Source organism: Nomascus leucogenys, chromosome 15, assembly GCF_006542625.1.
Source record: "Nomascus leucogenys isolate Asia chromosome 15, Asia_NLE_v1, whole genome shotgun sequence".
Lineage (NCBI taxonomy): Eukaryota > Metazoa > Chordata > Mammalia > Primates > Hylobatidae > Nomascus > Nomascus leucogenys.
In genome coordinates this window covers 48,470,197-48,497,687 of record NC_044395.1, presented here as the reverse complement: position 1 = coordinate 48,497,687, position 27,491 = coordinate 48,470,197, and the positions used below count along the sequence as shown (strand labels likewise).

At 38.0% G+C, this 27,491-nt stretch overlaps 1 protein-coding gene across 1 annotated transcript in view; it reads right to left on the bottom strand.

Moving 5' to 3' along the window:
- Nucleotides 1-236: 236 nt before the first annotated feature.
- Nucleotides 237-27,491, bottom strand: part of RAB38 (RAB38, member RAS oncogene family) — a 62,787-nt gene continuing 35,532 nt past the window's right edge. The window contains exon 3 of the mRNA XM_003254519.2: nucleotides 237-1,120. Within this exon, the coding sequence (XP_003254567.1) occupies nucleotides 968-1,120 (153 nt within the window). The 3' untranslated portion in view covers nucleotides 237-967. The remainder of the gene's footprint in view (nucleotides 1,121-27,491) is intronic.

Below are 27,491 nucleotides of genomic sequence, written 5' to 3'. Positions count from 1 at the left end.
GATTAACTAAAAATATGTATATGCGCTGTATACTCTCTGGCCTAAATGTCAATATGAACAGTAAATGCAGATGGCATAGACTCATCCCAGTTTTCATAGTGTCCAGCAGTTTCTTTAAGCATACATTTCTCATCTCCTCCTTGAAATAAAATTTTAGAAATGGATCTTGAGAACCCTATTTACTTTGTCCAAAAAAAAAATCCCTTCACAATACTAAGAAACTTAAAGCACTTTCATAAATAGGGAAACAGTATCTTTTAATGTTTTATTGTTCACTTGGGAAAATATATATAGTATATATTACATGTATAGAGGAGCCCCACAGCTTGAGTCAGAGAAAGCTAACAGAAAGGCACATACGGAGGCATGTCTTTTCATACAATATTCAGTTAAGCCAACATTCAGGCCACGGCAAGTGGCAATTAGGACAAGGAAAATATAGCACACCTGTGTTCATGATTCCAAAGAGCTAACTCAGAGGCAACTCTTAGATCTGCCGAGAATGGAGGTCATCTTGGGAGAAAATATCACATCTACTTAATAGGCCTGTCAGGCCATCAGAGAATATATTGAAATCTGGACAAAGACACCAGGGCAAGGTGAAAGCCAATCCTTAACTTGACAGCTAGTTTGTTCTTCTCCCCTTTTATTTTAAGACTTGAGGCCTTTGCTGATTAAAAGAAGCAAATAACAGGGCTGACTGTGGCCCTGCAGGATTTTGGTCAGCTACACGACAGAAGTTTGTAACAGACTAAAATTTTCAAAAGTTTGTAAACACTGTGATGATGGTGAGGAAAGCACAGAAAGAACATTTGCTATTTCTCTCTCATTGAAAAAATAGAGGCATAGATCTTTGGTTTGCCACATGTGATATCTCTATCCTGACGTTTACCCAAAATGGTAAAAATAGAGGCACAATTCGCGGAATGATGAGGTCATTCCTATCAGACACCAGCAAAGGTGCCTACTAGGATTTGGCACAGCCAGAGCAGCTGGCAACCTTGGTTGATGTGAGATGGGGCTTCACGACGTCCGGCTCAATAGACTCCATTAGGTCACACTCATTTGCAAGTATGTGTTTCACCAGGCATCTGGAGGCTTCATCAATATTTATATTTTCCTATGAGGGAAAAAATAAAACAATTTTTCTTATTCAATACTCTGAAATAATGCTACAGCAGAGACTTATATGTGACAATTCATTTAAATATTCCTTCCTATATGCTACATATGCATCCCCCTCCTGTTCTCCTCACTCTTACTTTTTCCTTCAAAGAACTTTACTCTTTGGTTCCTCACAAAAGAAGTATTTATTTTGCTGTGTCATAGAGGAATAATGGTGTTTGGTGGATTTACTTAGTAGGTTAAATTTCAGTTAGAGGGCAATTTTCTTATTTTCACATTTCCACATACTCAAACCATAATAATATTGTAGAAGAAACATAAACCTTTAATCTGACTTAGATTTATAATTGCCCTCTGCCACATACTATTTTTGTAAGCTTGATACAAAGTAAGAATGATAAGACATCTTTTACAGTATTCATTAATAGTTTCATAAATATTTCTGGGTCTCTGTCCTCCAGTTAAATGGAGAAGAGTGCACTATTCTGACCTCTTTGAACCTAGCCATGGACATGTGACTTGTTGGGCATCAAAATGTGAGAAGTAACGTGTGTCACTTTCATATAGGAGCAATAAGAGCCGATGCTCAATTTCCTATGTTTTTTCTTTCTGTTTCTTCCTGTGGAAGCACAGCAATGGAAACTCTTTTGGATAAGGTCTGTGAGTGAGATCAAGTAGAGGCAAGTATCCCAATCAGCCCATGCTGTGTAGTGTGCATGAGAATGATGACCTTGCTATTTTAACCCACTGAGATTTGGGGTTATTACCCCAAATAAACCCTGGCATTATCTAGACATTCCAGATGGATATAACTCATCAAAGAAAAAAGTAAAATTGGAAATATAAGTTTAGGTTCAAAAATGAAATAAACTTGAATTTGGAAAAAATACGAAGCAAACATTTGAATCTAAAATATGTCAGTAGTATAAGTTAAACTGCTCTTTTTGTTCCTGCTGGTCAGAAACCTAAGAAATATAGAAAATATACTACCAGTGTACTAAAATAAATATCTTTGCTTAGGTAAAAAGTAGTTAAAGATCTCCAGTAAAGTTAAATTTGATTGTTTTTAATCACAATTTGTAGAACTTCTTTGATGTATTTCTTCATACTTAATGTAAAGAGACAAGGCTTTCTCATTGTTAAAATGTTGTACTACAGAACCTTCTTGTCCAATCTGAAGTGGAAGTACTTATTCCTGATTTTTGCATGTATGTCAAAGTTGTTGATATATTTTGAGATCATTGAATGAAGTCATATTACTTGGAAAATATAAGAAGTAGTGTTGGCTTCCAAATGGCATCCATGACTAATGACCTTAGTTGTAAATGTTCATTAGCAGGTTCCCCATCCTTCAAGCCTGAAACTGAGTTCACCAGCTATGAAAGCTTAAGGTAACTTTGGAGTTCCAGACAAGTATAGCCCGGTTATTTATCTCCCCTCTAGACAGCCTTAAAGAAAATGTTTCCCAGGGTTTCTAAATCCAAAACACAAGGTAAAGGCGTGGTTGCCTTTTTGCTTATTATATTATTGTTGTTGCTTTTTACCAGACTGGTGTTCCTTTCTCTAAGCCTCCCTTTCCCCAGCTATAAAATGGTCTTGATGATAACACTTACGTAATAAAAGTTTGCTTCCCTTGACAGAGTGCAGCAGACATTATTGCTTTCACAATGTGAACTTGCTAGGGACTTCAATAGTAAATAAGTAATCTTATTTAATCCCATTTAAAACCCTTTAAGATAAAGATTAGTTTTTTTGTCCGTATGGATTTTGTTATTATTGTTGGGGTAAGGGTGGGGATGGCATTTCTTCCTTCAGCTCAAGTATCTTCCTGACTCTATGGAATCCAGTCCTGAGAGAACAGCAGTGCTTCTGCCTATCCCCTGTAGGGCAACTTCCTGTGCCTTAAAGTCATGGCCTGTGCCTAGCATGTCTTCTGCCACTCTTCCTCTTCCTAGTGTCATGTCCAAGGGTTACACTTGAGCTCCCTGCTGCCAGGCAACCAACTGACCTAGGCAGGGCCTTGCTTTTTGGAACAAACCCAGCTCAACACTTTGTTCCGGAGCCCTGCCACTTGCTATGTGACTGAGTGGAAGCCTGTCCAATGGTCCTCTACTGTCTCCCATTCAGGAAGGTAAAAAGGAGTCTCCTTGCTCAGCCTTCCAGGCCTTGTGCTTAAGGGCCACCACATCTCATTAAAGAAGCCCTATTTGAATGGCTTTAGTGTACTTGCCCGGCCATTCATAAGACAGTACTTTGATTCTCATTTGGCTATTGCTTGTGTGTTGGAGAAGGAGACAACAAAATTATACCCCAAATACCAAACATGAGATATTACCATATATGTTTACAGACAAGAAAGCTTAACTGTAAGGGGTTAAGAGGCTTCCCCAGGATCACACAGCAAGTGGGCTGGGAGGCCAGAGCTTACACTGGGTCTTTCTGACATCAAAGCCGGGCTTTTGCTAAGCTGCATTCCTTTTCCAGATTGTTCAGAAAACCAAGAACAATCACAAATAAAAGTTAGTTCTTTAGTGTTAGACCCAGCAAGTGTTAAATAATACTAGTTTATTTCTCTTCCATATATTATAATAAAAACATGTTTATATGACAGGAAAACAATTTTAAACATTAGAAAGGGCCCTTCTTAATATATGATGAAAGTTACATTTGCCAGTAGTATTTTTTAAACCTCCACTCATATATTAAATGCCAGTTAAATAGGTTTTCCTTCATCATACTGTGCAAATTGACAAAATCTACTAATGAGGAGAATTCAATGCTAGTGTGGGAAAATCAATGAAAATCCATTATCATTATGAGAAAAAGAACTGAAATCTAAGCTCAAATTAGTGGCAACCTAGCAGGGTCATTTTAGTGAAAATATAAGATAACACTGTTTAAATTGTTTGTGAGTTTTAACACACTGAGTAAAGTCTAGATGGTATTAGGCCTAGGAGAGTGGACCATGAAGGATGGGCTCCAGAGACAGGAAACAGGCAGAGCCAAGGAGTGACTGCTTAGACTGCATGTAGAAAGAGTAGCAGTTCATGGTGACTGAGTCAGGTTCATTCATCCAATTAATAGTATTTAGATTTCCATCAAGTACTAGGCATACCAATATACAGATGATACATCTCATTCCTGACTGAGCTTACCCACTAGCAGGGTTTGTGTAAATAGCAAAAGCATAAAAAGGTTGGAAAGGGCATCAGGGTGCCAGATCTCTGTAGAGCCTTGAATCCTAAATTTGCCAAGGAGAGCCACTGAGGGTTTTTTTGCAGGTAAACAGTACTATAAAAGTCCATTACTAGGCAAGCCTGTACAGATCCTTAGCACTTTAACAGCTGACCTATCAGTAACTATTTAGTGAATACCTAATATATGTGTACCAAGGTGCTGATTGTCATGGTATACATATTTCAGATTAGAAATTTTAGGAGAAAGCCAGGAAGAACTGCAAATGCTTTTGACTATATTTACCACAGGCACACTACAAAAAGGCAAGGGGTATATAGTGTTTAGAGTACAGGCCTGGGGACAAACCCTTATCTTAGTTCCCCTACTTTCTGGTTACAAGACCTCAGAAAAATTACTTTAACCACTTCATGCTTCAGTTTCCTCATCTGTAAAAGAGAGAATTAAAAATTTACCTCACAAATGATTGTAAATTAATATATATTAATACTTGAAACATGAAATACTTAGAACAGTGAAAGGCACACAGTACACATTCAATAAATGTTATCTATATATTCTCCTCACACAAGTTAACCATCAGAATAACACAATGTGTGTGTGTTTTCCATTCCTTCATTTTGCAGCTGAGGATATTGAGCTTCAGAAAGGAAAAGTGACTGGCCCCAAGTCACACACTAGTAATTGGGATGGCCAGCTGTGAGCTCAGGGAGAAGAATAAATACTAATATTTACCACATGTTTACTACAAAAGGCAAGATGTATACTGTTTAAAGCACAAGCTTGAAGCCAAATCCTTATCTCAGCTCCCCTCCAAATATATTCCCAAATAAATAAAGGAACACAATGGGCAGAGCACCTGGTTCCAGCATGCAAGGTAGGAGCATGCAACCAGGAATCAGGCAAGGTTGATTTGTATTACTGGCACTTCGAACCATATCTGGTCTTTCTGACTTTCTATATACCAATCAGGTCACAGCCAAAGGGCCTAGGCTAGGAGAAGAAATAACAATATAGAACAAACCTCCCTCTCCCCATTAACCCAAGGTCAGCATGGATAATCAGACCCTGCCTGATAGAATTGCAGGTTCAGACTCTTTGGGCAATTAGATTGCAATATAATTGATTGAGCTACTTGGCATCCAAATAGACAGTCAAGCCCACATTTTCTGGGTAATTGTATAGAAACAGAGTTGCCAGCGTAAGTGAAAAACACTACATGGAAATTTTCATTTGCATTTATTATAGGCAGTAGTCACAACATCTCCAGGGGCATCTTTTGCTAGAAAGGAAATGTATATACTCTGACTTCCAGGACATGTAAAATTGGACTGGATATCACTGTGATTTATTTCTATGTCTGCAGTATGACAAGATGGTCTACTGTTTTAAGGTAATGCGTGTTCTTCTTTGTGCCACTGCTCAGAATCTTTCATTTATACTGATAAGCAAGTCTCAGAAACAGGCTAAAATTCTTAACAAAGAATTTTACTAAAAGCAAATGGAGTTAATTAAGCAGGTGCTTTGTTTATTAAATAATATTCACATCCAATGTTCACAAACATCTATTGGAGAGTTAAGGGTCATATTTTAAAGGTAAGGGAGCTAGAAAAAAGCTTAAGTAACTTATCCAGAGCAGAACATTATCTTAGCCAATCTGTCATTTAAACCAAGACTATCCAATTCCAGTTCCCATCCTACTCCCCATACATTACATTACAATGAATCCTAGGAATAAAATAGATCCTAGGATATTATTTATAAATTATAACTTCTCTGGCTGTATATTCATATCCCTTGTAGAGTTAAAACAAATATGTTACCAGGGCCCTCCTTCCAGACATTGATCTAATTGGTCTGACATGGGGCCCCAGTATGAGCATTAAAAAAAATTCCCAGTTAGGCACGGTGATGGGATCCATACTCCTAACCTCTGCCTCACACAATATTCCCATATAACAAACCTGCACATGTGCCCTTATATCTAAAAGTTGAAATTTAAACAAATTTAATTTTAAAAATAAAGTTGTTCATAATTTTTTAAAGATTCTACACTCAAAATGTGCAGCCAATTTTGAGACACACTCATATAATTAAGAATGCCTTTAAAGACACTGTCCTTTTTATTCCAATTGTGAACTTTCTGGAAATATAATTTAATATAATCACTCTAAGCAACAGTGATTCTCATCTTTTGGTGGAGGAAGGCACATACGACTAACCATCAGAGGTCCTGGTTACTTGTCAGTTTTTTTAATTAGCTCTTCAGAACATCTGTCTTGTGGCAAAGTATTTAATCTTTGACCCCCAGCACCAGAGAGCCAAAAAAAAAAAAAAAAAAAAAATCCTAGCAGAAAAATTTTCACATCTGCCTAGTTAGAAGCTGGCAAAGAATTCATCCTCCCATAGTCTTTCCAAATACATCAACCTCAAACAAAACACCAACTGTATCCGAGACTCCAAGGTTAGGGCACTAAATTCCCCAGCCCTGTGAAATTTTAATTAGAGCAGATGGCCTACTGGATAATAACACCTCTGTACAAAAAGTAATACACGAAACAGGGGTTTAAAAATCCTTTCTCTGAGAAGATTTAGCACTTGTTTATTGAGCACATAAGTGGCAAAGATTTTGCTAGCTTTCTATTAATCATCATTAATACCTAACATGGGTGCTAGTGTAGTGGACACCTGTCTGTTAAGCACTTCTGTCCTCCCTTGTCCCTCATATCAACCTCCCATTTCCTTTGGGTACCTGCTTTCCTCCACTGCAATCATTAGCTTCTACTGGGACTCCCCTAAACTGACCTTATGTTTCAGACATTATTCTCAGAATATGGCATTTCACTTAATCACCACAATAAATCTGAGATGGGAGCTACTGCCCTCCTTTAACAGATGACAAAAGTGAAGTCCAGAGAAGCTAAATGATGTGTGCAAGGTCTCAGGGATAGTAAGGGTCAGAACCTGGCTTCTGCCTATATTTTCTCTTTCTCTTCTCCTTGCTCTCTTCTTAGTGTCTATGGCCTACATTTTCTTCGTGTCCAAACCAATGTCTATTTGAATCCAAAGCCCACAGTTTTGCACTTTACCATGGTATCTCCATGAAGGGAAGGCATACATGGTGAGTGTGACGCAGAGAGGCCAGGTCTCAGTGATGCCCTCTTGTATGAAAGTTACCAGAGTTTGGTGTAACAGGCATTGGGAAGGACAGACTGAGCCATATTGTCACTTATTTTAACACAGGACAAAGTCACATTGTCAGCATGGAGAAATGGGGTATAGAGAAGAGAAAGGTTCACAAAAGCAGCTCCAAAAATTGTGTCCCTTTGACAATGCCTCCCTCATCCCCACCATGGCCTTACCTCAGCCTCTGTCCTTTATTCTTTAGATGTCAAAGTGTATTTCAAATCTTTCTTGCCTCCTTTCTGTAGATCTAGGGCCTTATACCTTCTAGGTCTCCCCATTTACATACCAAGAGATCTCCCTCCCATCACCCTAGCCACCTCTAGTGCTCTGTTTCAGCCGTGAAACATCCCCAAGCTCACAGAGAATCACCAATTATTAAAGAGGAGGGGAACTTAGGTACCACTAATTCTCCCTGCTTTCTTTGACACATCAGGAAATTAAGACAAAGAGAGGGAAAGTGATCTGCCTAGCATCACACAGGCTACTGAGCCTCACAGGGAATATGCTATTATAGAATGCACCTCACCTCTTAGCTCTGGCTACCTGCATACCTCCATGTTTCTAGAAATGTCTCTACCGAGTAGCCTTCTCTTAGCACCATGAAACGTTATCTTTAGTGTTCCCTGGTACTTCGTACCCACCTCCATTGACACCACTACATCCTAACTGCCTGTTGTCTGTGTCCTTGAAAACAAGGATTATCTTTTATTATATTTGTATTCCTAGATCCAAGCACAGTGCTTAATGCATATGAGGTATCTAAACAGTAATATTACCAAAAATAGCTGATGCCTATGGATAACTTATTATAAGCCTGATAGCATGTATTTTACTGGTACTAAGTTTTGTACTCACAAAATCAGGTGAGGAAACAGAGGTATAGAGAAATTAAATAACTTTCCCAGGGTCACACAGCCAGCAAGTCAAACTTTTGGCACCTGGTTTTGCAGCCCATGTTTAGACACTCGTAATACAATCCCTGAAAGTTCCACAACTGTCAAATAGCAAAGCCAGACTCAAGAACAGAGCCCCTGCTTTTTTTTTTTTTTTTTTTTTTTTGAGACGGAGCCTCACTCTGTCGCCCAGGCTGGAGTGCAGTGGTGCGATCTTGGCTCACTGCAAGCTTCGCCTCCCAGGTTCACGCCATTCTCCTGCCTCGGCCTCCCAAGTAGCTGGGACTACAGGCGCCCGCCGCCACGCCTGGCTAATTTTTTGTATTTTTAGTGCAGACAGGATTTCACCGTGTTGGCCAGGATACTCTCGATCTCCTGACCTCGTGATCCGCCCGCCTTGGCCTCCCAAAGTGCTGGGATTACAGATGTGAGCCACCGCGCCAGCCCAGAGCCCCTGCTCTTAACCCACTGCTCCCTATAAATGTTTGTTGAAGGAATGAGGACCCATGTTTTCTAAGTTTTTGGCTACTGCTTCTTTCTAAATTGCAAAAGTTATGAACAAACAGTCCACAATGTGTTACATGTGGCGCAGAGTTATTAATTGATCAATTTATTTATTTATTTTTATGTGTAAATGTCTGTAAATGTGCATTTCTGTTAAGTTCCTGGCCCCTGAAAATAATCTGAGTTCAACATCCTTGCCTTTTCTGCACCAGACCCCATAACCTTAATACTAGGTAGACACAGTTCTTGAGTCTTTTTGACAGTTTACTATTCCTGAGATACATTTTCCAAATCCAATATATAATGTATGACTTACCAATAATTGCCATTAAGAACCAGAATATTCATAGATATTGCCTCTATTAACATTTTGTTTTTAATTCAGTAAGTTTTTAATTGTTCTCACTGTGAGTCTTTTACTGAAACAGTGCTGGGGTACCCAATAATCAGTCTTGAAAAGAAAGAATAAAGATAAGCATAAAGACTATGTTTAGCCATACTTAACAAACCTCATTCATGAAAAACAGCAGCCTTTAGTTAAACTATTTTCTCATTAATCAGCTTGAAAAGATAAATGGTCAACCAGACACAAAACATTAATTGTAATAATTACTAACAATTATTGAACACTTTATTATTGAACACTTAGGCACCATGCCATGTATGTTACATACATAATCTCATTTAACCCTTACTACACCCTGAGAGGTGGATAAACTATTAACCCTGTTTTACAGATGAGGAGACTGAGACACATATAGGATAAACTACTTAGCCACAGTATTTGCTAGACTTATTCAACTCAAAGTGTTATTTATTGAGTGCTATCTATGGTGGAAATGACAGAAATTATGAGTTTCACAATTTATTTTTATGATAATTAAATGCTTTTATTCTGGCACCTCTATGTGCCAAGACTGAGGACTGCGACTGGAACATCATTGTCCCAAATACAGTAGGACAAAATGGAAACAGAAAGCATGTTGGAGTCAAGCTTTAAAACTTCGTTTTGCCAGTTATTGTTAAACAAAGGACAAGTGAAAAGCCTGAGCCTCTACTCCTTAACTTAAAAATGAGGCCAATCATCACTATATTTCATGAGATTCTTGTTAGAGTTAAACGATATACACAGATGAAATACCTAAAGATTACATAGTTGGTCCTCCAATGAGTACAATCTCCTGTCTCCTTCTTCTTCTTCCTTCAGGTCACTCTTCAGTGATCACCTCCCATGGGAAATCTTCCCTGACTCCCCGAGGCTGAGCAGGAATCTCTCTATTCTGGCACTTATCACTGGTCAGTATGTAATGCTTTGTTTGTGTATCCTCTACTGGACTGGAAGCTTCTAGGAGATTCATTACCCCATCCTGGTGTCTAGCATAGTGCCTGCAAACAGTAGGCACTCAGAAGACATACAGACTAAGCGAATGACTGACTGAATAAATGAATGAACAAGGACTTTGGAAGAGTGACCAGTTCAGCTTTCACTGAAAATAATTTTAGACGTGGGTGATTTCTGCAGAAAGTAAAAAAGAAAACATGTTCACAAGAAAATTTACTTTACAGGTCCAACTGCCTGTCCTTATTTTGCTTTCCAGTTATTATTTGATGCCATTCTTTTAGGTGAAATGGAAGGAAGACTAAATAAACCAGTTTATAAAAGTTGAGCTGAACTACTGTAGGCTTTGCAGTAAAGCAGACATAGGTTGGAGTCCTAATTTTGTTCTTTTAAAAATATTCTTTATATTCTGTTGCTCCACAAATGATTTCAGTGCTGTTTAATAACTAAATGTACTTAGGCGAAATATTTAATTTTCTTTGGCCTTACCCATAAGGCAGAGATAATACCCATCTGGCAGAATTATGAGAATTAGGAATATTTTACCAGGGGCAAAAGTAGAAGTTAAGTAATATTATGTATTTTTATGGCTATATATTACATATAATTATTTTAACATCATCTTCCTCTCTTAAGAACTTTTATAGATAAGACCCAATTTTAGCTTAACAAATTCATTTCTCTCTCAAATTAGAGAGTTAATTTTTTTCTTATATATGATTCTTATGCCCTAGCCCTTAACTCTTTAGTAGAGAGTTTGAAGCTCTTGCTTCTCCAGATAGCATAAATGAAACTATTTCTGCCAGCATTGTTAGAATAATGTTATCTTGGGTGAAAACAAATAGGAAGAACCACCATGTGTAAAAATGGATGTGTTGATAAAGCTAAATAAATTAATATTTTAGTCACTTTTTGTATTTGGAGAGTCAATGATACTCTCCAATACCATTCAGGACAATACCATTCAGGACATAGGCATGGGCAGGGACTTCATGTCTAAAACACCAAAAGCAATGGCAACAAAAGCTAAAATTGACAAACGGGATCTAATTAAACTAAAGAGCTTCTGCACAGCAAAAGAAACTACCATCAGAGTGAACAGGTAACCTACGAATGGGAGAAAATTTTTGCAATCTACGCATCTGACAAAGGGCTAATATCCAGAATCTACAAAGAACTCAAACAAATTTACAAGAAAAAAACAACCCCATCAACAAGTGGGCAAAGGATATGAACAGACACTTCTCAAAAGATGACATTTATGCAGCCAAAAGACACATGAAAAAATGCTCATCATCATTGGCCATCAGAGAGATACTAGCTAACTACCAAAATGCTGGCCTCAACCATAGAACCTGTCGACCCAACCCTCACAAATTCCTGACGTCTAACTCCTAAATTCCATAGTCAGATAACAACTCATTCTTAGCCTGGGTAACCTCCCTGAGGCAGCACTTAGAATATGTTATATAATTTTCTACTTTCAGATATGGAATAAAACATTATTTTTCTTCATTCCACAAACTTGTAATTGAAAATTAAAAAGAAGAGATACATCAATTTGAAGTTCTTATATAATACTTGAAATATGTAACTAGATGAAATGATTTATTGTTCAGCAAATAATCATTGAGCACTTTTCATGGACCAGGCACTATTCATCAAAGGCTTTACACTCCATGCTTTAATTTGCTATGCAATCACTTATGTGATTGTCTTGTTAGTCCAGGGCTCTTCAACTTCTGCTTAGAGATGATGATGGACATGACATTCTCTCTTCTCACAGTGACTGTAACATTTTACCCCAGTTCATGTCCTGTGTAGTCTTCTCTCTGATCACATGCCTCTAGTTTCTTCTCTCTCATTGCAATCATCCTCCATATTCCTTCCAGATTGTCTCTTAAATACTCCAATTAAAGTGTAAGTGTAATTACATTCATACTTCATCGAAAAAATATCTTGTGGGCTCACATTGCCTACTCAGAATAAGTTCAGACCACAAAACTGGTGCCCAACCTACATGGCTACGTCTGAACTCTCCTGTTTCATCTCTACTAAATTCCAACCAAACTAGACCATAAACCCTTCCCTCAATGTGTTCTTTGCTTGAGTTAGTTTTATTCCCATCTCTATCTGTAGATCTCCTGCCCCTCCAGAACAAATATAACTTTTTTGGAAGTATTTAGCTGCTAACATCTAACTGATTGACATTCTGCTTTGAATTTTTGGATGAAGTTCAGTATATCCTCTAGCTTCAGAATTATCTAGTATCTTGAATTTTTATTATTTGTCTCTATTTATTTAATGTGAAGGGAAAAGGTGCCATAGAAAGACTCAGAACTTGTGACTTTGTTTGAGTTCTTTGTAGATTCTGGATATTAGCCCTTTGTCAGATGAGTAGGTTGCAAACATTTTCTCCCATTCTGTAGGTTGCCTGTTCACTCTGATGGTAGTTTCTTTTGCTGTGCAGAAGCTCTTTAGTTTAATTAGATCCCATTTGTCAATTTCAGCTTTTGTTGCCATTGCCTTTGGTGTTTTAGACATGAAGTCCTTGCCCATGCCTATGTCCTGAATGGTATTGCCTAGGTTTTCTTCTAGGGTTTTTATGGTTTTAGGTCTAACATGTAAGTCTTTAATCCATCTTGAATTAATTTTTGTATAAGGTGTAAGGAAGGGATCCAGTTTCAGCTTTCTACGTATGGCTAGCCAGTTTTCCCAGCACCATTTATTAAATAGGGAATCCTTTCCCCATTGCTTGTTTTTGTCAGGTTTGTCAAAGATCAGATAGTTGTAGATATGTGGCATTATTTCTGAGGGCTCTGTTCTGTTCCATTGGTCTATATCTCTGTTTTGGTACCCATACCATGCTGTTTTGGTTACTGTGGCTTGTAGTATAGTTTGAAGTCAGGTAGCGTGATGCCTCCAGCTTTGTTCTTTTGGCTTAGGATTGACTTGGCAATGCAGGCTCTTTTTTAGTTCCATATGAACTTTAAAGTAGTTTTTTAAGACACATGCACACGTATGTTTATTGTGGCACTATTCACAATAGGAAAGACTTCGAACCAACCCAAATGTCCAACAATGATAGACTGGATTAAGAAAATGTGGCACATATATACCATGGAATACTATGCAGCCATAAAACATGGAGTTCATGTCCTTCGTAGGACGTGGATGAAGCGGGAAACCATCATTCTCAGCAAACTATCGCAAGGACAAAAAACCAAACACCGCATGTTCTCACTCATAGATGAGAACTGAACAATGAGAACACATGGACACAGGAAGGGGAACATCACACACCGGGGCTTGCTGTGGGGTGGGGGGAGGGGGAAGGGATAGCATTAGGAGATATACCTAATGTAAATGATGAGTTAATGGGTGCAGCACACCAACATGGCACATGTATACATATGTAACTAACCTGCACTTTGTGCACATGTACCCTAAAACTTAAAGTATAATAATAAAAAAAAGAAAGACTCAGAACTATCCCAGCTCTGCGTATTGCCACTCGTGTAACCTCCAGGAAGTCACTATAATCTCTCTCTCAGCCTGTTTCCTTACGTATAATCTATGATGAAAATAATGCCAACTTCACAAGGTTATTGAGGATGTGTATAAAGTGAGAGGAGATACATGAAAGAACTTAGCAATAGTGCTGGCATGCAATAGGCACTGAAAATAAAACACTTGGAAAACAATACAACACTGTCCAAGTATTATTGTTAAGTCATATATGAGACTGGAGGGGCAAACAAAACTTCTTCATTAGAGTAAGATATTTCCAAGTAGGTTCTGAAGTTTCATAGGATGATATGGGAGAAAAGTCATCTTATGGCTAAATGATTTTAGATGTTAAATTAAAAAAAATACAAAAGTGTTTTTTAATCATAGGATTTCTCAGAGTCTTTAGAAGATGATGGAATGTGCCATGTGTTCAAATTTTTTACATTAAACAGAAAAGCAGTTTCTCATTCTAGGCTGGAAGGCATGAGGGGAACTAAAGCACCATAATGAACTGGGAGCAGAGGGGAAAGATGTGTATCAATTATGTGTGAATGGAAATAAGGCAGATTCAAGTTGGGATGGGAGAACAGGCTTTCTCTTTCTCCTTCCCATCTCAAAGAAGGGAATGATTGTGCAGTGGTCATAAAGTTACCTGACTACAGAACTCTTATCTAATGCTATATCTCAGAGAGCTAATGTTCCTCTTCACACAGTTTGACAACTACTGATCTGGAAATAGTGGTGGTATATGTGGGAGTGGTTGAGAGTAGAGGGGTTTGTGGATAGAGAAATTCATTAACCGATTTTATATTACCATGTGTGTTTTTTATACCCTCGCCTAAGGAGTGCTACCCCCATTTTTACCTTTCTCTAATTTTCCTGAGACTAGCCCAAAATGAAATACGTATTTTTTAAAATATGATTTTAACAGAGTAGATGATATAATGCAAAGTTGGAAACAATAGATCTGATTGGTTATGATAAGGTATTATCCTCTCTGATAGACCAATGCTCCCCAATCCAGAACCCCAGCAAGGTTCTGCTAACCAACCTCCTAGGTGGTTCCTAACAGTCCCCTATAGTATCTATGGTCACACACATGTACAATTACTTTTTAAAATTTACCTTCTCTCTAGATAATAAACTTCTTGAGAGCAGAAGTGACACATACTTGGAGTGTCTATCTTGCCAGCAGTTATCATAGAGCCTGTTGGCATGTAGTGCTTACAATGTAAATTTTGAATGAACTGTTCGGTAAAAGGGAAAGAAAAATGAACTGATTCAAATTTAAAAAGCACAAAAGAAATTGTGACTTCTCTATGCTGATATCCGTTACACTGAATCTCTTTATACTCAGGACAGCGTAGGACAGGGAATTAGGAGACTTGAGTCTTAGCCCTGATGTTGCTACAAATTATCTTGGTCACTATGGGCAGATTAAGTCCTCTTTCTGGCATCCGTTTCACCAGCTGTGAAGGGAGATGATTTATACTCTCCCTTTTTCCAAACAGAATCGAAGGTGACTCCCGAGACTATCTCAAGCTCTTGTCTAATGTAGTTAAACTTGTGGGAGAGCTGAGAATAATGCTCCCTTAATGGGAAAGATTTCTCAAATTGAGAGTTTAAATATAAGGCATTTGTTAAGCAATCATTATCTAGAGCAAGTGCACTCTGTCAACTTGATTAGCCATAAGTTACTGGTTGCAAAAATCAGAAACCCATTGAATCACCTAGGCCATCTGGAGGGTAGCTCCCAGGAGTAACAGAATTGCTGAAAGACTCAGGCTACTCCAGGAACTTTAGAAAATAAAATTAATCTCTCAAATACCATCAGATCACCTTAATTTTTCCTATCTGCCCTCAGGTTTTTGCAAATAAAGAAGTTTAGAGCTTCTGGATTCATAAGCTCATTGTTTTGCCACTAAAGAGAAAAGGCTTCCTACCCTCAACCTCAGTTGGAGAAATCTTGAGGAAGGACTCTGATGACTTTAGCTTCAGGCACATGTTCATACTTAAGACTAGAACAATTCCAAGTCCCAGAGACAGTGGTACCACAAGTGGACTCACTTGGATCATGTGGACACTATTGGCCAGTTACAGTGACTTAAAAGACACAGTATGTAGGAGTGGCAACTTCTACTGGGACAACTTGTAGCAGGAGGGGAAGAGGAATGGTTGGGAGGAGGAGCTCAAACCTGGCATGGCTCAATGATTTTGAATCTGGAAACCCTCAGTTGTATTTACTATATCACTATATGGACAGTGATAGATAAATATAAATTGTATATTTATACCAATGTAGATGTATGCATTTACATTTTAGATAGACATAAGCAATGCATAATTTTAAAAAGAAATAGAAAATATTTTTCCATAAACTTACACATTATCAAACAGATCAAATCTAGTGGCACCTGAGTACCTTAACATATACAGAATAAGTAGAAAACTGAGGCTGTAATACTGGACATGCAAAAAAGCAAGATAAGGAAAGTAGAGTTGAAACATAAATGACCTGAAGAAAGGCACCTCTCATCAGAAAGTTATAAAGTAGTTACTCAATAAATTTGAGAGAAAATAAAAAGACAAACAAATAAAAGAAATTTCTTACAGAGTAAGAAATGGCTGGGCGTGGTGGCTCACACCTATAATCCCAACACTTTGGGAGGCCGAGGTGGGCAGATCACTTGAGGTCAGGAATTCAAGATCAGCCTGGCCAACATGGTGAAACCCTGTCTCTACTAAAAATACAAAAATTAGTTGGGCATGGTGGCATGTGCGTGTAAACTCAGCTATTCGGGAGGCTGAGGCACGAGAATTGCTTGAACCCAGGAGGCGGAGGAGGTTGCGGTGAGATGAGATCGCGCCACTAAACTCCAGTCTGGGTGACAGAGTGAGACTCCATCTCAAAACAAACAAACAAACAAACAAACAAACAAACTTCAGTTCTGATTTCGTGGTTGTTTTTATAGAATTCCACTGATGCAAATAGATTCAAAAGGACAATACCTTTGCCAGAGTAAAGATGTTTTTGCTTCAACTGTGAACTTTAAAAATGTTAATTTTCTTGCTGAGAACCACTTATGATATATTACATGCCTTCTTGCATTATAAAACATTATTCAGAAGACAATATGGCTCTTCTTACAGATCCTGGGTACCTTTTATTTTTTTCTCTTTTGCCTCTAGTTGTTATTATGTATATGTAATTATAGGTCTATAACTAATGAGCCAATTCTATAGACTGACATTTTAAGGACAAATATGACTTAAAATGAATAAGATGGAGTTATTTTTAATATACACATACATACATATTTCTTATTGAATGAAACAGAACAAAAATGTTAACAGTTAAATGAATTAGTGGTCTGATTACAAATAATTTTAATCTTATATTTTATAATTGTGATCATTTTCTAAGTTCTCTATAAAGTGCATATGCAATTCTAATATTCATATCCAAAGGTGTGGAACAAAAAAAAACAGCAATAAATTTTGAACCAAGGATAGTGTAGGAAGTTATAACATCTTTATTTTGCCTTTGAAGCCCAGAAAATAGGAAGGGAGCAGCACATTTGGAAGTATTCCACAAACTGGAAAATAGAAATATCTAAGAATGAATGGAAAACTGTGTAGGTTATTCTCACAGACGGGAAACAGTCCATAAAATTGAGTGTGGAAAAAAAATAAGGACAGGAAGCTCAGAAACAGAAATTCTAACTACACAATCATGAGTAATCCAAGGAAGAAGAAAAAGGAAACCCATCTAAAAGAAGCTAGTTTGACTACAGGAACATCTCAGGTAAAATCAAGTTTAAAAATAACATGTACAAAAGACAGAAGGAGAAGGGAAGTGAATGCAGTACAAATTCGAGCAGTGTCTCAACTCATCCACATGGGCTCAGGAAGCTAAAATGAAGTCTAAGGACAAACTTGAAGAAAATACGAAAGGCAGAAAAAGACCGTTTTTTGGAGTTTATTCAGAGCAAAAGTATTATCACTGAAGAGTCAGACTAGCACTACAAGTTTAGCAGACTGTGGACAGAGAATGGAGACCTAAACACAATAAACTAACTTCATTTTCTTCCATAATAAGGATTTCAGACTGAGCAATCAGGAGACTGCTTTGAACGTCTGATCTTTAGTATAATGCCCCTCTTTTTTTTATTTTATTATTATTATACTTTAAGTTTTAGGGTACATGTGCACAATGTGCAAGTTTGTTACATATGTAAACATGTGCCATGCTGGTGTACTGCACCCATCAACTCGTCATTTAGCATTAGGTATATCTCTCAATGCTATCCCTCCCCCCTCCCCCCACCCCACAACAGTCCCCAGAGTGTGATGTGCCCCTTCCTGTGTCCATGTGTTCTCATTATTCAATTCCCACCTATGAGTGAGAACATGCGGTGTTTGGTTTTTTGTCCTTGGGATAGTTTACTGAGAATGATGGTTTCCAGTTTCATCCATGTCCCTACAAAGGACATGAACTCATCATTTTTGATGGCTGCATAGTATTCCATGGTGTATATGTGCCACATTTTCTTAATCCAGTCTATCGTTGTTGGACATGTGGGTTGGTTCCAAGTCTTTGCTATTGTGAATAGTGCCGCAATAAACATACGTGTGCATGTGTCTTTATAGCAGCATGATTTATAATCCTTTGGGTATATACCCAGTAATGGGATGGCTGGGTCAAATGGTATTTCTAGTTCTAGATCCCTGAGGAATCGCCACACTGTCTCCCACAATGGTTGAACTAGTTTACAGTCCCACCAACAGTGTAAAATGTTCCTATTTCTCCAGATCCTCTCCAGCACTTGTTGTTTCCTGACTTTTTAATGATCGCCATTCTAACTGGTGTGAGATGGTATCTCATTGTGGTTTTGATTTGCATTTCTCTGATGGCCAGTGATGATGAGCATTTTTTCATGTGTTTTTTGGCTGCATAAATGTCTTCTTTTGAGAAGTGTCTGTTCATATCCTTTGCCCACTTCTTTGATGGGGTTGTTTTTTTCTTGTAAATTTGTTTGAGTTCATCGTAGATTCTGGATATTAGCCCCTTGTCAGATGAGTAGGTTGCGAAAATTTTCTCCCATTTTGTAGGTTGCCTGTTCACTCTGATGGTAGTTTCTTTTGCTGTGCAGAAGCTCTTTAGCTACCTGACTTAAAACTATACTACAAGGCTACAGTAACCAAAACAGCATGGTACTGGTACCAAAACAGATATAGATCAATGGAGCAGAACAGAGCCCTCAGACATAATGCCACATATCTACAACCATCTGATCTTTGACAAACCTGACAAAAACAAGCAATAGGGAAAGAATTCACTATTTAATAAATGGTGCTGGGAAAACTGGCTAGCCATATGTAGAAAGCTGAAACTGGATCCCTTCCTTACACCTTATACAAAAATTAATTCTAGATGGATTAAAGACTTAAATGTTAGACCTAAAACCATAAAAACCCTAGAAGAAAACCTAGGCAATACCATTCAGGACATAGGCATGGGCAAAGACTTCACGTCTAAAACACCAAAAGCAATGGCAACAAAAGCCAAAATTGACAAATGGGATTAATTAAATGAAAGTATAATGCCCCTCTTAATGTCCCTGCTGACAAGGTGACTATGGGTTGGTTCCAAAGTAAAATGGCTAGATTTGTATGGGCTCAAACTGTGCCTGAAGACTATTAATTATTTAATTACATTAAATAAGAATAGTTTCTCAGGTGGTAGTATAGGGCTCAAACCCCTGTCCAGAAGTAGCCTCATTTTTATCAGAAGATTGGATGAAGTCATAAAAGGCATACTTATCAAATTTTTGTTAGACCCAAAGGCAAGAAGTGAAACTGACATGAGGGATGAAATTAGAATTTTAGAATGTTCTCAGAGTGATGACTACTTCAGTTCATTGTTGGTAAGTATAAATTAGTTCATCATTTTTGAAAACCTATGAAAATATGTGACAAGAAGATAAAAATGTCCATTCTCTTTGATCTAGTAAATCTAAGAGTACACCTTAATAAAAAATCTTAAATATATAAAATAATTTATGTACAAAAATACCCATCATTACATTATTTAAAATAGTAAAAACTAAAAATGTATTATAAGAAAAGGAGGGTTAATGATAGGGGATATTATGAACATCCTTATAATATGGTATTGTTCAGTTATTAAAAATTATATTTACAAATAGTTCACCATAGAAATCCTTATAGTACATTTTTTAAGTTGCACACAATATGATATAATTAAGAAGTATGATAATGTTAGCAGTGATTAATCCTGTGTAGGAATTTCTGTGTGATTTTTTTTCCGTTATTAATTTCCATTTTTCCTAAACAAGACACATTTATTTTCTCTACTTTGGCATTTCAAATTTTACCCTGGCTATCAATATGCAATATCTCCTCTTCCTTTTTAACAGAATGCTGATTTTTGCATAGGTAGCTAAAACTTTATTTCCCTGGCTTCCTTGTGCTAATTGCAATTATGACTAATGAAATATAAACGGAAGTCTACTAAGTAGGGTTTCTGATAAAACTATCAATTTCTGAACTTTAATCTATGGCCATACCACTTTGAATGTGCTTGATCTCATCTTATTTCTAAACTTAAAAAGAAGGGCAGGCAGAGTTAGTTATTACATGCCTTTTACTCTTAACCTTTCCAGGATACTTAATCCTGCCCAGAAACTAATATGACAGACAGAATTCTAATTCTAATGTTCCCAAGATGCCCACTTCCTAGGGTCATGCCCATTGAGTGCAGGTGGGACCTATGAATAGGACAGCATAGTCAGTCCCTTGATTAGGCTACTTTTCATAAGACTTCATTGTAGCAAACTAGAGAGAAATTCTCTTTCTAACCTTGAAGAGGTAAGCTGCCATGCTGTAAAAAGGCCACATGGTTAAGAACTCAGATCAGCCTCTAGGAGCTGAGAGCAACCCTCAGGCAACAGCCAGCAAGAAAACAGAAACCTCAGTCCTACAACCACAAGGAACTGAGTTCTGCCAACAACCTGAATGAGCATGGAAGAGGATCCCAAGGTTTAGATGAGAACACAGCTATGGCCAGCATCTTGGTTTGAGCATGATGAGAATCTGAGTAGAGGACCTAACCAACCTGTGCTAGGACTACTGACCCATGGAAACTGTGAAATCATAAATGTGTGTTATTTTAAGCTGCCAAGTTTATGGCAATGCATTACACAGGAAAAGAAAACAGAAACAAATGTCCTCATTTTATAACCATGAGGGAGAAAGTCATGTGCTGAGGCTGGTGATCCAGAAGTTGAGCCCTTTATGATGTCCTCGAACTGCAGCTCCAGCCCTGGGCACATACCTCAAGACTTGTTTCATGTTATAAATGAGCTCTTCTTTGGTTAAGTCACTAGTTTTAGGGTCTCTTTCAAATGTAGATGAACACAACTCTAACTGAAACAGATGTTTTACTTTTCTTTTTTTTTGAGACAGTGTTTCACTCTTGTTGGCCAGGCTGGAGTTCAATGGTGCAATCTCGGCTCACCACAACCTCTGCATCCCAGGTTCAAGTGATTCTCCTGCCTCAGCCTCATGAGTAGCTGGGATTACAGGCATGTGCCACCATGCCCGGCTAATTTTTTGTATTTTTAGTAGAGATGGGGTTTCTCCATATTGGTCAGACTGGTCTTGAACTCCCAACCTCAGGTGATCCACCTGCCTTGGCCTCCCAAAGTGCTGGGATTACAGGCATGCACCACCACACCCAGCCTAGATGTTTTACTTTTAAGGGTAAAAATAATAGATTAAAAATGAAATTGGAATTCTAGATTGAAACCACAGAATAATATTTAATAGATATTAATAATAAAATTCTACATGTGATTCAAGTTATCAATAGTTTAAATGCACAAGATTTCATTTGACAGCATATTATTTAGAAAAATAAGAGATTTTTAGTTGACCATAAGTACAACGTGTCTCTAACAGTTTGATACAGCTGTTGAAAATAAATTAACGTAGTGAATTAATGCATACAATAGAAATATTGTGGCCTAGGAAAGATAGGTTAGAGTCCCATTATCCCATGCTGTGTTCAGTCTACATCTAGTATATTGTCAACAGATCTGGCCACTCCATTTAAATTACAGTGGCCAGGTAAGACAACCAGAATGGTAAGGGTTCCCAAAGCCAATTCACTTGAACAACAGCAGGAGTTCTTAATAAACAAGTCTTACCAAAGAGTGAAAAGTCATTCTGTGCTGGGAATTTGTGAAAGCCAAATAAGAAAATAAATGTTGGAAACTTCCAAAATTCAAAAGTTTTATACAAATGTTATATATTAACATTTTGAACATTCTTGGCAAATGACAAAAGCTGACTTTCAATCCAGATGATGAACTCATTTACAAAGTCTCTGAATATTTTGGCCCTTTTGTAGATCTGAAATTTAGGCTTGCTACTATGCTCTTTAAGTTAGATTTAAAAATCTCTAACTACTATAAAATCTGGTCAAAGCTTGCTCCTATTACACCCTAGACACCTCTGACCCATGCTAGAGCTCCCAGTGACTTAAAAGAAAATACACCATTGACAGAATAGAGGGGGATAATCATTTAATAACCTCATTTTCCTACTCTAATTTTTAGACCCACCAACTAGCAGAAACACAGTAAGTGAATGCAAGTGTTGATTATTTAAAGAGAGAACCAATGATGTATAATCTGACTTTTTTCTTGTCCAAAATCTTCCCAGTTTACTACTCAGAAGAATAGCATAGAAAAAAAAAAAGTGAAAAATCAGGCTACTCAAAACTAATCTTATTAGGGCTGTCTACTGAGGAGAGTCCACTGAGTTCTAGTCTTAGCTATTCTGAAATACATCTATGCTACCTGTACTACTTCCCCTCTCTGGGGCCTCATTTTTTCATCTAAATGTGGGAATGCCAAGAGATTAGTCCTTAGTCCTTTTTTCTTTTCTTTCTATACTCATTCCCAAGGTAATCTCATTCCCAAAATCTTTAAATATTACCTATATATTCACAACAACCAAACATTTCTGCAGCCTGGACTTTTCTCCTAAACTGCAGAATCATGCATAACTACTTACTTTACATCTGCTCTTAGATGTATGGTAACCGTTTAGACTTTAACATACAAAAAAAAGAATCTTGTATCTCTTCCCCATTGATCCCTCTGTATCTCAGGACTCCATTCAAAAACTGCCAGCTCTATTTATTTTATTTTTTTTTTTTTTTGAGATTGTGTCTTGCTCTGTCACCTAGGCTGAAGTACAGTGGCGCAATCTAGGCTCACTGCAACCTCCACCTCCTGGGTTCAGGCGATTCTCCTGACTCAGCCTCCTGAGTAGCGGGGACTACAGGCGTCTGCCACCATGCCTGGTTAATTTTTTGTATTTTTAGTAGAAATGGGGCTTCTCCATGTTGGCCAGGCTGGTCGCAAACTCCTGACCTTAAGTGATTCCCCTCACCTCAGCCTCCCAAAGTGCTGGGATTACAGGCATGAGCCACCTCACCTGGCCGCCAATTCTATACTTACAGTTGCTTAGGCCAAAAACTGTTGAGACATCCTTAAATCCTCCCTTTCTGTCATTACCTTTACTTAAATTGCTGGGAAATCCTGTGTCTGAAGAACATTCACAAATACAAGGTAGAATATGAGTACTTCTCACAATCTCATTCTTAAATATTGCAATAGCATCCCAGCTGATCTGCTTCTAACCTTTCTCACTATAATTCAGGTTCAACAAAACCACTGCAATGATCCTTTAGATCAAATCATATCACATCTCTGATCAAACCCAATGGCTTCTTGCACAGGAAATTCTCTCACAAAAATCCAAAATTCTTACAATTATCTAAAAACTCAACAGGACCACATCACCTCTCTGACCTCCCCTCTATCACTCTGCCATTGCTCAGTCTGCTCCATCTTCACTGGCTACCTTGCTGTTCCAAAAATACAGCTGTCAATTCCTGCCAGAGTGCCTCTGCTCATGCTATACCTACTTTCTTGACCATTTTCTTTCCGTGAATTTATATGGCTCAATAGTGCTCATCTTTCAAATATTTAACTTAAAAAACAACAACAACACAACAAAAATACCCTCTTGATGAAACCTTCCCTGGTCACCTGTCTAAAACTGCTTTCTTCTCTTTGTACTCCTCCCTATATCCCATATGTTACATATGCCACACAAGCTCCCCTGCTTTCATGTTCTGCTTAGCACTTATCTCCACCTGACAAACTATATGTTTATTTACCATTTTATAACCTGTCCTTACTCACTATAATGCAATTTCCAAGATGAGAGGGATTTTATCTATTTTGTCCACTGGTATAACCATAATGCCTAAAATAGTATCTGTAACATAGAGGTGCTCAATGATTATTTGAAGAATAAGTGAATAGATAAAACCGTAAAATAAAGTACTTAGACCACAGGTTAAGTGAAAGTGCTCGCCAAATCTAATATTCTTGTGTTTCCATACAAATGGTAGAGAAGATATATAATGGCATGCTACTTTGGGGGTTAAACATGGGTTTCAACTACTGTGATAATGCTAGATCTCTTTCAACTCTGATAGTTTGCATTTACTGCTCATGACTGTCCTTCTTTGCAAAAATCTGAAACACAAAATTTAAACTTGTAACCAGATGAAATAGAAGGTGATGATAGTCTTCCAAAGAAACTCTTCCTTTTTAAAGAGACTCATCAGGAAGAGCTACCATAACGAGCCTTTTGGGATGGTATTTAAAAATGGGATTTACAGTCAGGTAGCGTGATGCCTCCAGCTTTGTTCTTTTGGCTTAGGATTGACTTGGTGATGCGGGCTCTTTTTTGGTTCCATATGAACTTTAAAGTAGTTTTTTCCAATTCTGTGAAGAAAGTCATTGGTAGCTTGATGGGGATGGCATTGAATCTATAAATTACCTTGGGCAGTATGGCCATTTTCACGATATTGATTCTTCCAACCCATGAGCATGGAATGTTCTTCCATTTGTTTGTATCCTCTTTTATTTCATTGAGCAGTGGTTTGTAGTTCTCCTTGAAGAGGTCCTTCACATCCCTTGTAAGTTGGATTCCTAGGTATTTTATTCTCTTTGAAGCAATTGTGAATGGGAGTTCACTCATGATTTGGCTCTCTGTTTGTCTGTTATTGGTGTACAAGAATGCTTGTGATTTTTGTACATTAATTTTGTATCCTGAGACTTCGCTGAAGTTGCTAATCAGCTTAAGGAGATTTTGGGCTGAGACAGTGGGGTTTTCTAGATATACAATCATATCATCTGCAAACAGGGACAATTTGACTTCCTCTTTTCCTAATTGAATACCTTTTATTTCCTTCTCCTGCCTGATTGCTCTGGCCAGAACTTCCAGCACTATGTTGAACAGGAGTGGCGAGAGAGGGCATCCCTGTCTTGTGCCAGTTTTCAGAGGGAATGCTTCCAGTTTTTGCCCATTCAGTATGATATTGGCTGTGGGTTTGTCGTAGATAGCTCTTATTATTTTGAGATACGTCCCATCAATACCTAATTTATTGAGAGTTTTTAGCTTTAAACTATACTACAAGGCTACAGTAACCAAAACAGCATGGTACTGGTACCACAACAGAGACATAGATCAATGGAACAGAACAGAGCCCTCAGAAATGATGCCGCATAGCTACAACTATCTGATCTTTGACAAACCTGACAAAAACAAGAAATGGGGAAAGGATTCCCTATTTAATAAATGGTGCTGGGAAAACTGGCTAGCCATATGTAGAAAGCTGAAACTGGATCCCTTCCTTACACCTTATACAAAAATTAATTCAAGATGGATTAAAGACTTATATGTTAGACCTAAAACCATTAAAATCCTACAAGCAAACCTAGGCAATACCATTCAGGACATAGGCGTGGGCAAGGACTTCATGTCTAAAACACCAAAAGCAATGGCAACAAAAGCCAAAATCGACAAATGGGATCTCATTAAACTAAAGAGCTTCTGCACAGCAAAAGAAACTATCATCAGAATGAACAGGCAACCTACAGAATGGGAGAAAATTTTTGCAACCTACTCATCTGACAAAGGGCTAATATCCAGAATCTATAATGAACTCAAACAAATTTACAAGAAAAAAACAAACAACCCCATCAAAAAGTGGGCAGAGGACATGAACAGACACTTCTCAAAAGAAGACATTTATGCAGCCAGAAAACACATGAAGAAATGCTCATCATCACTGGCCATCAGAGAAATGCAAATCAAAACCACAGTGAGATACCATCTCACACCAGTTAGAATGGCCATCATTAAAAAATCAGGAAACAACAGGTGCTGGAGAGGATGTGGAGAAATAGGAACACTTTTACACTGTTGGTGGGACTGTAAACTAGTTCAACCATTGTGGAAGTCAGTGTGGCGATTCCTCAGGGATCTCGAACTAGAAATACCATTTGACCCAGCCATCCCATTACTGGGTATATACCCAAAGGACTATAAATCATGCTGCTATAAAGACACATGCACACGTATGTTTATTGCGGCACTATTCACAATAGCAAAGAGTTGGAACCAACCCAAATGTCCAACAACGATAGACTGGATTAAGAAAATGTGGCACATATACACCATGGAATACTATGCAGCCATAAAAAATGATAAGTTCGTGTCCTTTGTAGGGACATGGATGAAACTGGAAAACATCATTCTCAGTAAACTATCGCAAGGACAAAAAACCAAACACCGCATGTTCTCACTCATAGGTGGGAATTGAACAATGAGAACTCATGGACACAGGAAGGTGAACATCACACTCCGGGGACTGTTGTGGGGTGGGGGGAGGGGGGAGGGACAGCATTAGGAGATACACCTAATGCTAAATGACGAGTTAATGGGTGCAGGAAATCAACATGGCACATGGATACATATGTAACAAACCTGCACATTGTGCACATGTACCCTAAAACCCTAAAGTATAAAAAAAAAAAAAAATGGGATTTACAACATAATGTTTCAGAAACACATAGTATCCTGGCATCTCAGTGCTGTCATTCCTCTTTCATTTTGAGAACCCCACGGGAAATGAAAACTAAATAATTTGTCTTACAGCTAACCAACAATTTTACTTACACTAGAAAATTCAAAGTGACTGGGAATTATGAAAGTTCTCAAGAGAGAACTTCTTTCCTCCGGAGCAAGCTTTGACAAGCAAAATTATTCTCAAAAAGTTACTCCATTTAGTTCAAGGAAATGGATTTACAAATCTTGAGCTTTCTGTCATTGGCTTTTCTACATTATCCCTAGGGCTATTCCATCACTTTAGGATATCTCTGGACACCACAGGCTGACCCAGCCTTTGAGCACTCCCCTAGCATGTCAGGTCCGCAGACAGGCTACAGAGGAGCTGCTGCTGCTCCTCACTTTTGCCTAATGGGATATTGATTTTCCCCCCAGTCTCAGCAGGCTTTCTCAAGAAATCAATATCTCGGTAGCAGTGAAGTAGATGGAGATGAAACAGAAGGCCTTGGGAGGGTAGGACTGTCATCCACAAATCTAAGGGCGCTTCAAATGTGGCAAACAAGACACATCAGAGAAGGCAAAGGACCACAAAACAGAGGTCAGACAAAATCAATACTAAAAAAGTAAAGTAACAGAGAAGGAGAGGGCAAACATGTCTTAGTAACATAACCTTTTCTAAAACAAGGAAGCCACTCTGCCCAGGGTTGAAGATCAAGAAA